The sequence below is a fragment of the Anas platyrhynchos genome, chromosome 4 (genome assembly GCF_047663525.1).
Source record: "Anas platyrhynchos isolate ZD024472 breed Pekin duck chromosome 4, IASCAAS_PekinDuck_T2T, whole genome shotgun sequence".
Classification (NCBI taxonomy): domain Eukaryota; kingdom Metazoa; phylum Chordata; class Aves; order Anseriformes; family Anatidae; genus Anas; species Anas platyrhynchos.
The window spans coordinates 38050647-38063064 of record NC_092590.1 but is presented as its reverse complement, the minus strand read 5'-3'; the positions used below and the strand labels follow the sequence as shown (position 1 = coordinate 38063064).

At 41.4% G+C, this 12418-nt stretch overlaps 1 protein-coding gene across 15 annotated transcripts in view; it reads right to left on the bottom strand.

Annotated features, from left to right (window-relative positions):
- Nucleotides 1–12418, bottom strand: part of ZNF827 (zinc finger protein 827) — a 163867-nt gene that overhangs the window by 58796 nt on the left and 92653 nt on the right. For all 15 annotated transcript variants that reach the window (XR_011809081.1, XR_011809080.1, XM_072037410.1 and 12 more), the window contains one exon: nucleotides 4716–5199. Coding sequence is in view for 13 of the 15 variants with exons in the window: in XM_072037410.1 (XP_071893511.1) it covers nucleotides 4716–5199 (484 nt within the window). In the remaining 2 variants the exon portion in view is untranslated. The remainder of the gene's footprint in view (nucleotides 1–4715; nucleotides 5200–12418) is intronic.

The following is a 12418-nucleotide window of genomic DNA, read 5'->3' as shown; positions in this document are numbered from 1 at the left end:
GCTTTTATTTTATTAAAAATAGCTGCTCGAAGAGTCTTCAAGCCAGCCAGTTCAGTACTGTCAATGGCAAATGCTGCAACATTTCAAGTTACTTGTGCTACCTTTAGGGAATGCAGTACTTTTGAAAAGGCAAACAGAATGGGTAAGCTAAGCAGTTCCTTAGCTTATCTACTAGTATTTTGTGCGTAGCTGTCTGATGATTTACAATTTTGTTACTCCATTAATGGAATCAGCTCAGGAAACATGAATGCAAAGCCCAAGTCCTTTGGACAGCCACCAAAATCCCACGCTGGCACTACTTTCCAAAATCAAGATCTGACTCCTCGCACGGCAGTGACATCAGACGTGACTTCAACTGGGAGGAACCCCTGTTTTTCTTTGTTTAACATGGCCAGCCCCAAACACTCAGCATGCCTGTTATCCCTCCTTTCCTCTTTCTATATTAAAGTTTTTCCATGCAAGTAACCTGGGGAACATAAAAAGAACTGCAGAAGCAAGGCACACACAACATCAGAAGATGGAGAGAGATGCTTCCTAGAGTAATGCACTTGGTGAACACAGAGAAGTCGGGGAAGGAGGCCAGGCATGAAGTATGCTTTACAATTACTATTTCCACACAGAATTCCTTGGAGATCAATAGCGCAGGAATCCCATTCATTTTGATGGGTTTCATTTATTTTCGAATGTTATGAAAAGTAACTGCTGCGCACAACATAGGCACAGTAATAACTTCACTAGAGCACAGTGGCCATGGTAATTTGGAGCACTGTGAAAGCCATGGTTTATTACAGAAGAAAAGAAGCCTTAGAAGTGGGTGGAAGGGCATCAGAATTTAAAGAGATGTGTTGTATAATGTCTACCAATGAAATTTTAAAAACAGGAAAAAGCAAATGCTCTGCAAATTATTATACGAATGCAGTGACAATGAATTAGTGGAGTGGGGGAACAAAACATCCTGGCAAAGCACCGATCCAGCAAAGTATTTGGGCAACTTAAAGCATGCAGGCAATCCCACTGAAAATAAGAGGGGGAAGGGTTGAAGGTAAAAATAGACCCATGCTTAAATATTCTACTAGTGTAAGGTTATATGTTAAGAGTCTTCAACTAATTTTCTTTATAAACAATAATCCTTCCAAAGTTAAATAAAATTTCAGAGAATCCTTTTATATCACTGTGAATTTAAAAGCATCTTCCACCTTAAGGTAGGACCTAGGGAATGGAATCTGGAAAAGATTTCAATGTTTGTTCCTATTTTCTAGTTCATGATTTGCATGCATCCAAAAATATTTGTGGCAACCAATGTGTCACTGAATCATACAAAAATTAGGACTGAAGGGATCTTTGAAGGTCACCTAAACCAGCATTGCCCTACCTCTTTGAATCTAAAGTCTTTCTGAACTAAAATTCAGAAGCCTTTTTGAGCCCTATCATCTCGGTTCATTTATGAACATTTCAAAATCAGGTCCAACTTCAAACACCTGTAATTTCCCCCCACCTCTGCTACTCTACAGCTTGCTGCTTGCTGTTCAGATGGAGTTTCCTGTAACTGCTTCTGCTGTTGCATGGTTCACTGACTGAGACACATGTATCTAGTCCATCCTACTGCCTGATAGGTGATCAACCATATCTGGCAGGCAGCTATCTGTTTTTTAAAAAATCTCCAGTGGTGGAGATGTCCCAATCTCTCCAGCCAATTAGAAGTTTAAAAACCTCAAGTTTTGGAAAGATTTTCTTCATGCTAGCTTAAAACCTATAGCAATAGATAAGCATGTTAGTGTTTGTCCTAATCATCATGAATTAACATCAGATTATTCACCCCCGACTCTTGTAGTCTTCTTACAGGTTTCACAACCTCACTGGAAATGTTTTCTCAACCTCTAGTCAATTCTGCTGCTCTTCTTTGAAGCCCTCCCAGCTGTCCATGCTCTCTATGAACTATAATGCCAAGAACTTGGACTTTACCACGTCTAAGAAGAGCAGTATCACTTCCCCCTTCTTTGGGGTTGTTTCTCTCCTGATACATCCCAGTACAATGACTGCCATTCTAGCAACGGTATGATGTTACCAACTCCAGTTCCCTTCCTACAGAACTGCCACCTAGCTGCTGGTCCTGATTTTCTATTTGTGCAACTGTCTGCTGAATGGCTGCACATTTCTTCCTGCTCCCTTTTCAAAGCAACTCTTGTCTTTGGCCTGCAAGCTACTCTCAATATGCTGTTGATACCGACTTCATCTAGAGTAGAGAAGCACCACATTGCGCAATCAGAAATAATACTGAAATAAGATTATACACATGTTTATGAAGATTCAGTTCCAGAAGTGGTGATAGCTAATAACCACCAATTTGGTACCATCTTCCACCCCAGCTGCAGTAGTTAAGCTTCTGCTCTGAGCTGGTCCTGGAGCATGCATCTCTTGGGTGCGAAGGCAGGCAAGCATGCCTCCGGGTCAGCCACTTGGAGAAAGAAGAGGCTGAAACTGCCCAGAAATGAAAACCAACAGACCCCAAGGCTTCCCGTGAAACTGGAGACGCAGAAACTGAAGCTAACAAAGAGGAGGAGGAGCAATAAACATTGGCAAGCAAAAATAAATGCTCATTTAAGGCATCAATATTCAATAAGAATAAATGCCAAATTCTAAAAGCTTAGATATCTGTCTACTGCTTCTCTCTTAGCCACAAGGCCTGTCAGAGAAGAAAATTAGATTGTTTTGACATAATTTGGTCTCGACAAATCTGTGTTGGCTGTTACAATTGGCATATACGGTTTGAGATGTCAAAAGATTTATATCATAGAAAAGGTAAGGCCAATAATTGAAGTTCTGATGGGCCTAAGAAGAGAGTGTCATAATAAAGAAATCACTCAAAGGAACTTGGTTCAGCACAGCAAGCAGTCAAAAAATGCAGCTATTACTTAGCCAACTTGTTTAAAGAGAATTTCTTTTACTTGTTCTCTGAATTTATGCACGTTGTGTGCAGGAAAGCACAAGCTAAATGTAAATAACACAATACAAATCCCAGGAGAAAAGAAATTCTGTTTCCTTTGAACATTGCTCTCCTTGTGTAGTAAACTTGGTGACTGGCAGTACATTTTCATCCAAATATGCACACATACGAAATTACAGATACATCTCACTCCCCCAGTGACTTTATAACATGTTGCTAGGTAACAGTGCATACAAGTCAGGTTTCAAGACCTTTAGTAAGTCACCATAAAATAACTGCATAGGCCTTTTGCATGAATAATGTACATTTGTATCCTTTTTCTCATGCCAATAGATCAGACACTGAAAACATGACCGGCTGCCAAACTGTAAACAGCTCCCCATCAACAGCTACACGAAAAACAACACAGCGAAATGTTGCATGCTTTTTCAGCATTCAGCCCTTTCCCCCTCTCCTGCTTTCTGCTCTCCTTCTTGCTACACGCATCCCCCATGAGCGCTACCATCCACGGGTCGGCACAGCCGAGGCACTGAGCCACGGGGTGTACAATGCACATTTAAAAGAGACATCAGAATGACAACATGTACAGGACAGCTGTCAGACAGCAAAAATGGATTTCGCATAGAGTTCAAATTCAAAACTCAGTTAAACAATGTACAGATGAAACAGACTCATCTTTGCTCATTTTTTCTTGGTCATCCTGGGCAGATGAGGACAGCAAACCTTGCCACAATACAAGGCTGCAGTTCCACCTAGGCAGGGTCAGACCTACTTTCCTACTTTACCTGACAGTAAAATTTACTGAAATGCAACTTACGTTTCATCTAAAGGAAAAACGTGACCAATTATTCTCTATTGAAAAGGGTACCTTCTAGCTCCGAAGCCTGAAACTTACAACACAGACTGTCTTCTCCTTGTGAAACACAAGTTCCTCCAGGGACGTTTTTCCTGACTTCTTTCTCTTTAAGAATTAAAGGCCAATTTTGAAAACATTTAGTATAGAACAAACTCCTAGCATGTCCACAGCTCTGAAATGTTCAGTCAAATCAATAAGAGAGCACATAAAATAATAGATTTTCCCTAAACACGTTCTCCACTTCAGATTCACGCATCTGAATATCATTCTCACAGCAATAATCTGACAATGAAAAAGAAACCACAGTAAACACGTTCTGCATTAGATATGGATTTCAATTAGAATATTTTTTAAAAATGTTCACGAATCTCTAGGACGACCAATTTCATGTTAATAATCAAGAAATGCAGTAACATTCATACTTCACAAGCATTGACTAGTTAGACATCATATGCTACTCTGAAAGGAAGGTCACCAGTCACTTATTGGTGCTATTTAACAGATGGTTAAAGGCAGAGAAGTTAAGAGCTGAATTTTCTAACATGCTGGGTGCTCGTGACCCTCAGTGAATTTAAACTAGAACTACAGATATTTAGCAGGCCTGAAAAAACATACCAAATGAGATTTGCCAAGGTAATTGTCAGCAAATATCAAAGCCTGGAAAACAAGTTCTCATTCCCAATCCCAGATTTTAATAATTAAACAGCAAAACCCCTCTCTTTTTCTTTTCTCTCACTGCTTTCCCTCTTCCCTCTATCATGCACCTCTTTTCCTATCCAAAGAAACTAGAAATTACAAGTTAAGAAGTTGCAATGTTTTTCTCCCTGCAATTCAATGACTTAGCAGACCCAAGGCAAAGGTTTCTTAGCCCATCAAAGGAGCAGCTGCCGCTGCTGGTGCTTGCTGCTCAATTACCTGACAGCTTCATAAGAAAATCTGATGCCATCTTGACAGAGATGTCTTGGCTGAATAGTGCTGATGCTGTACTGGCCACAAAGTCAGAGGATTCTTTCAGCTTTGTGTTGTTGGGGGCTCTGTCAACAGTGCTAAGAGCAAAAGGTGCAGCTGAGATGCCATTGTCATCTTTGGGCTCTTCTTTCACTAGTAAAGGTGGAACTCCTCCACTAGCCTGCCCAGCCACATCAGGCGTTTTAGATACAGATGCTGATCCCATAAGGTCAGGTCCAACTCCTTCCCTCTGTGGTCCCGAGCAGGAGTCACTATTTAGCTGTGGTGACCCCTTCACCTCAGTTTCTGGTATTTCCTCCTTCACTTTGGATTCTGTCCTGAGGAAATGCTGATGGCAACGCATATGGAGTTTCAGGCTGAAGTGGCGGGAGGAAGTAAAAGGGCATAGCTGGCATTGAAAGGTCTCACCCCTGTCTTGGTGCTGATGAACCTGGTTCAAGAGGTGAAAGATAAAAGCATGTATTAAGCAGAGCAGTTTACTAGCATTACAGAAATCTCAGCTCAACGCGTCTGACACCGCTTTAAAAAAAAAAAAAAGAAAATTTAACTAATGAATGAACTCTGCATTCGGAGCACTTGGAAGGAGGTCAGGTACTATGAACAGTAGGATTCTTTCACACATAAGTCAACATAAACATCAGACTCAACTGAAAAAAATAAATCAGAAACATCTGCTCTGTGGCATGGAAGTGATGAAGTCTGCTTTGGGTGAAACAGTCCTTCTGACCTGATCCTGATGACCTGTCAGTGTGCAAAAAAAAGGTTTCCAAGCTATAACTAGCAGCTTCCTTGATTAAAAACAAAACTAAACAAAGGAACTCCACAAGAACCTATTTATTATATGTCCTGCTAAGCAGGATCATTCTGTGCAACCTCATAAATAAGTGTTCAGAGCAGCCCAGCAAAACATCAACCTGCATAGCGGCGTCCATCATCAATTTACGAACTATTAGGGTAAAGACACAACACCTGGCAATACCAATGTGCTATTGAAGCAGTTCCTTGCAAATTAATTCTCCCAGAAAATAAACAGCTCTGTTATCATAAACTACAAACAGGAGAGATGGTGTTTGACAGCTAATTCTGTCAGTCAATGATTGCAGTTAATCCTACTGTCCTCATATTTGGACTGCACACTCTTTCTTACAGAGACTGCGTGCTCCAACAGGACAATATAACATCTAGCATCCCCAGGCCTAACCCTGATTATGTTTTGAAAGGCACTCTATCCATCCGTCCATCGGCAGTGGTTTACATATTATCTACCTGAACAGACACACTCATTAATATAAACTATGCACACACGTTATACAATTTCTTGATTAACACAGTACTCACGAAAGGAAAGGAATAATTGAGCTCAGCATAATAATCACAGGTGTATTAAAAAGTTTTGTCTCCATAGCTTCACAAATAAATTTTATATCTTGACAGTAACACTCGGGGCTACTCCCTCCAGAAAGACGAGCAAATACATACGTTTGCTCCTTACTAATTGATGACCACGTGATTAAGACAAATTGGCACCAGATTGAGCTCCACACATTCGTTTTCACTTGTGACTTGAGTTGGCTGGAAACACTGCACTGAGCCAGATTTTTGTTGGAAAAAGGCAATTTGTTGAACGTAAAATATTTCACCTGAAACACGGAGGGGTTCGATGAACTCTTGGCAAAGCAGGCGTCATTCCCCCCCCCTACTGAGAGGCACCCTATCCCCAGCTCCCTGGGCTTGGCTCAGAAGCAGCCACCTGCGCCAGGAAATCACGGCTTGCTGCTGAAGCCTGGGAGCCCAAAAGCCGCGAAGGAATTCAGTCACAAGCTCCTATCCAGCATCCCCAGCTCGACGTGCATCGCACCTGAACTCAGGTCTACTAAAACATGATGCTGGTAGACCTCCCTCTTGCAGCCCTTTTTGCATGCAGTGAAAACACATTTCCACCAGCGCTGCCTAACTTTTTATTCAATGGTTCTTCAAGGGCTCTGGAGATTAGGTGCTAAATAAACAGATAGCAAAAGAGAATTTCTCTTGGCCAGCCGCTTCCCAGAATGACATTCTCGGCATTGTATAAGCCTGACATTTACAGACAAATTCTGGAATCTTAAAATTGCAACTGACAACAACAAAAAATTAAAGCTAATGCTAGCCTAAGACAATTTTAAAGCAATAACCTTGCAGAAGAAGAGAAGCACAATAAATTCTAAGTATTAATAGGTTACAGCGGAAATGCCAACCAGGTCGTCTATCTCCACGGCTGGAAACTGGCTGGTCTGGGCGCGCAGCAGTATGCAAGCTATTTCCTCCACGAAGAGCACCGAGAGGTACTAATGGCAGCAGGCACTCTCACCATGGCAACTTTCTCTCTTACACCCACTGAGATCCTGTGTGCCAGAGTTTGTCTCCAGGATCCCCACCAATCAACATTTCCCTGCCTACATATTCAGCCACTTCTTCCAGAGGCCCCGTACCGCAGCCATCCCTGCGATGCCTTCTGAAGGCTGTCACTGCTGCAGACGGGTGGCAAAGTCTGTGTGGGAGCCCACCCTCTCCTCCCAGGAGCACGGCACGCCACCCCTGCGGTACCTTTGGAGAATGGGGGACTGATTCATCTGACTTGGATTTCTCTCCAGTCCAAAGACAATAGCAGTGTCATCAATGGATTTCTCCTCAATTAAAGCCTTTTTACAACGTGCAGCCAAGGAATGACAGAATTAAAACCCAGGGAATGGCTCTTACAGTGTGCTAGTGCTACCCAAACCATCGGGCGTCCTCTTCAGACTCAGTTAGGCTGCTGCTGGTGGCGGCGCTACTGCAATGGGGGGCGGATAACCTCTGGCAAGGACAAACACAGAGCCTGACCCGGCTCCTATTCCCTGGTGACAGCAAGAACCACAGGCAAGAGGAGATGAGAGGGCAGCTGGAAAGTTTTCTCCAGAGTCCCAATCTGAACCTGGCTGCTGACAGATTTGGATCTCTCTGAATTATGCTGCAACAAACCAGAGCACATAAAGAAAGGCTCTTCCAAAATCCCATAAAACCATGTTCTGACTTATGTCAAAAACATTGAAGGACTTCTCCTTCTGAGTTTCTTTCATTTAACTGTGGATATTCTCCTTGACAGTGCAAAGCATACTTCTTTTGTTTGTTTGTTTGTTTTTTAATATTACAGTCTTCCCAGTCTCAAATGGTGTTTTGTAGTTCTACAATTTTTGCTGTGTGCTCTTCGTATGAAGTACACAGTAAGTTTCAGCCGAGCTACATGCTTCCCACAAACTTTAGACACAGTTGGAGGACTTGGGTACAATATATCTATTGGTTCTTTTTGTTTCTTTCTTTCATTTTCTCTTGCTGCCTCCTCATTGGCACATAACAAGAAAGACAAAAAAGAGTCAGTTCAATTTTCTTTTCTACCACGTGCATTATTTTGATCACACCTAAACCAAGCGGTTCCATTCTTTGCAATTTCTTTCTTCAAAGGAGTTCTTGCCATCCCACTACTCATTTCCATTGCCAGCTTTTCAAACCCCTTCTAATCCCAATGCATCTTTTTGATGCACAGTATGCATCAGAAACGAATATCAGAAGTGGCAGCACAGCATATGTTTGTAATAGCATTGTAATATTTTCAGTGTTATTTTTGTTCTATTCTGCACACATTTGAATATCTAACGTACTTTTTAACCACTACTGCACATGCAAAGAAAAGGTTTTCATTGAACTGTCTACAATGATACCCAGATATTTTCCCTGAGTAGTTACAGTTCATTATATTAAAGACAGTCAGGTGCATGATTAGTTTAAGGCTGCTGTTTCCAAGGTGCACTACCTTGTATTTGTCAACAGTAACTTCGTTTGGCCTTGCATTTATCTGTCAGCTAGCCTCTTTTTATTCTCTTTCAAGTTTTGCCTTTTCTAATCTTGATTTGTGTACACGAGGTTGTATCGTCTACAATCCTCTTACCCACAAACGTTATTTTGTGTGCATCGTATTTTCTAAACTACACACCACTCTTCGCAATGGAACACCCCTCTGTTAGCCTTTTGTCATGTTTAACATTGCTAATTTCTTCCTACCCTTTGTTTTATCATCTCTTGGTGAATTTCTAATTTGCTATAGTACATCACATCACCTAATTTATTTGGCAGCTTCTCAGTGAGCAGCTTTGCCAAAGGCTTTCTTAAAGGCCAAATAAATTTCAACTGATTCTCAAGTCCATGATTTTCTTGACATGCTCAAAACATCTTAGTGGAAGAACACATGATTTTCTTTTACAGAAGCCACGTGTCCCTATCATATCACATCATCCTATATTTCGTTACATTTTTTGTCGACATACTGCCATTCCTGGTATCATAAGCAGTTTGTTAAATCATCTTTTCATACTTAAAAGCAACATCCTGGCAGATTTACCAGCCAGTTTAAGTGGTGTAACCCCACCTAACACTGAACAAGGGGGAGCAGGGATGAGAGAAACAACGACACAGCCTACTCCTGCAATTTTGTAGAACCAATGAGGTAGATCTTCTCTCGTCCACTTCCTTAAAGTTGGGGTAACGCTGCTTGCATAGATTCTCCCTTTTGTTAAGAGGCACGGGAAAGGAATGCCAAACTTTCCCCTTTCTTTTGCGGGACTCTGCAGGTTTTATTGGTTTTGTTGTTTGTGAGTTTTTGTTTGTTTGTTTTGCTTCTTTTTTTTTTCCACGCTCAAAATAAAGGGGAGAATAAAGAGGACATTCATCCCTAAGCAAAATTAGCACATAAAGGGTGCATGTGTCTGAATTTTGTTTGCTTCTGGCTACTCACTCTGACTTACTCTCATTGACATAATTATCAGGTTATCTCATTGACATAATTATCAAGTTTTTCTTTGCCCACTGTAGGTTTTTTTTTTCTCACCAACTTTTGTTTGATGTGGATTAACATGAGGAGCATCTGTTTACGAACTACTACAATCAACAATTACGACAACCTGACATTTATACATACTTGCCTCCTCACCTATTCCCCCCTGCTTTTTTTTAATCTTGTAGTAAAAAGCCTACTGAGACTGCATCCAGACACACTTGAGAGATCTTTATTTTGCATTTATCATGTGCTCTCTACCATTTCCTTTCATGCTTTCTGATAAACTCCTTCATTTTTAAAATCTTGTACTTTCAGAAGTTTAGTGCCACGGTGCTGGTTTTGGTATGATCCTTCGCCTCAGGACACATACACTATTTATATAGCGTTTTCTTTTTGAAACTGGTTCCTTGCTTTGCTTAAAAAGCGAAGGAGAAGAACAGCCTCTCTGCAGGACTGGACTACCTGTTCAAAAACTTTGTTTCCAGATTTAAGGTATACATGTTTTTCCTGTCATATTCTTGTACCATATACAAAGAGTGATGAGATTAAAGGGTAGGTATTTGAAGTCACTTGTACGTATCTGAGACTCGAGGCACAGATTTCACTTGTTGAAAAGAAGTGCAAGTTTGTAGTACCGCCCGTCAGCTGAGGTGAGGTAATGGAATCACAGGAGCCTCCCCTGGCTCTTTAAGGTTAGATTAAACAAAACTAAACAAAAAACTCTCATAAAATACAGCCAACCTCCTCCCCGAGCATGCTGAAGATGCTTTGAAGTAACCTGTTCTGTACTTCCACCAAAACGGACCATAAATGCTTATGTGGTTTTCTGAACTTTGCTGAGGGATAAAGAGTAAGAGGCAAATCACTATTGCAAGCACCTAGATACATTCTTCAAAGCCATTTCTTACCCCTGCTATCGTGTAATGAACAGCCTCCCTCTGATCCACAGGCTGATTAGAACCCGCTGAATATGACATGGAAGTATTAATCTAAGATCTCACTACATGGTCCTTCTTCACAGGCGACAGTGGCACGAAGATGCAGCAGCTGAGCACCATGTGACCTGCCTGCCATTGCATCTGCCTCTTCTGTTAAGCCTAATTGTCAATTTCTTCATTTTCAGTCTTACCATCATGCTTCAGCATAAGTTCACAACACTAAACTTCTTTTCCACTGCTAGAAGAGCTGGCTCAACCGTTTCTGCATTATGTCTATATAGCAGCACAAGGAACATTTATAGATATTATTTTTGGCCATATGCTCCTCTTCCTCATTCCCCCTTCCAAGTACTCAGGCTAATATCCTGTTGCTTTCTTGGAACATATCCGTATGATCTCACAGCCTGTCCTTCCACCAATTGCTGAGGAAGATATGTGCATGATCCAAAGATATCAATTGGCCAAAATCTGACTGATGCTTGTGGTATTGCTCTGAGGTAAATTTAATCCCTACTTCCCTACCAGGAAAAACAGAAAAGCCTGAAAACATCTTGCTGAATTACACCACCCCTTTCTGTTGCTTTCTGCAGCTTCAGAAGCAGTACATAAGATATCCTTTCACTCAAGAAGAAAATAACATGTTCAAACTGAGTATGTGTTTAGATATACGGAGAGGAGGTCTCAAGCACAGCCCTTGCTGCCTGCCTGGACAGGACACCTCTCTGTTACTCATTCATTTTCCTCAGCTTCACTTTCAGCATTCTCTGGGCCCCTGGAAACCACACTATGGTACCAGAATCAAGTCCTCAGATGCTACCCTCAGATTCTTGTGAAGAAGGACCAAAACTTGTGGTTATGCAAGAACTATAATTTGTCTCCAAAATAGACTAATAAAATTCTGTACTGCGTCTATTTTAGGACTTTTCTAAGGTGCCTATCACTGTGGAATCTGAATGCCATATAACAATTATAGATAACACAATGTGCCTTAAAAGGCAAGCTACTCTGTCTCCCTTGTTCATTTTGTGCCTGCGTGGAAACTTTTCTTTTGCTTCCCTTCTTGCCTTTCACTTCCTCGCCTCCAGTTGTGAGTTGGTCCTGGCAAAGTGCCCTTACTGAAAGAAAGCTTTCATCGACACGGTGGGTAGCACATGTAGATCTGAATACGGTCAGGGCTGGAATCGCTCCAGCTCTCTTTATTAAGATATTCTCTAGCAGGGGACAAGACACCAAAAATATTGGCAATGTATTCTTGGCCAATCGGTTTGAGTTTACCATAAAATAACTTATTATTTAGATAGTTAATCATTACCTTAAAGATACACACAATAAGGAAGCCCCAAGTTGATACTCACACAAACCACTAATGGAAATCAAAACTCTAAACTAACAGCTTCAATGGAAAATGCCCACAAGAACCTAGAAAAAAGAGGAGGTGCTCCAGCCCAGAGCTATGCTGCCTTGGAGGAAACATGGACAATGCTATCAGATTTTGAAGACCACAGCAGGACAAAACACCTCAACAGGTTTTGCCTGCCATCCTGATCAATGGACCATAAAACCTGAAAATTAAAGAGCAGCATAAAGAAAGCCAGCTTAGCTTGTGATAGCATCCTAGAGTAAAAATTGACTTATAAGAACAAACACCAGCCTGGCACCATAATTTTGCAGTCCTGACCAGCCGCTACAGTAAGCTCATGGGGAGGAAGAGAAGAGTGGAGAGGCAGCTCTGCTCTGCCCTCATAGGCAGTGTTTCTATGAATGGCCTGCTCAATTAAGACAAGTATATGAAAGCCACTGAAATTAAGGTAAAACATTATCTTGCCGACTCTCACACTTGTGATTTGATGCACCTATCCGGAAGA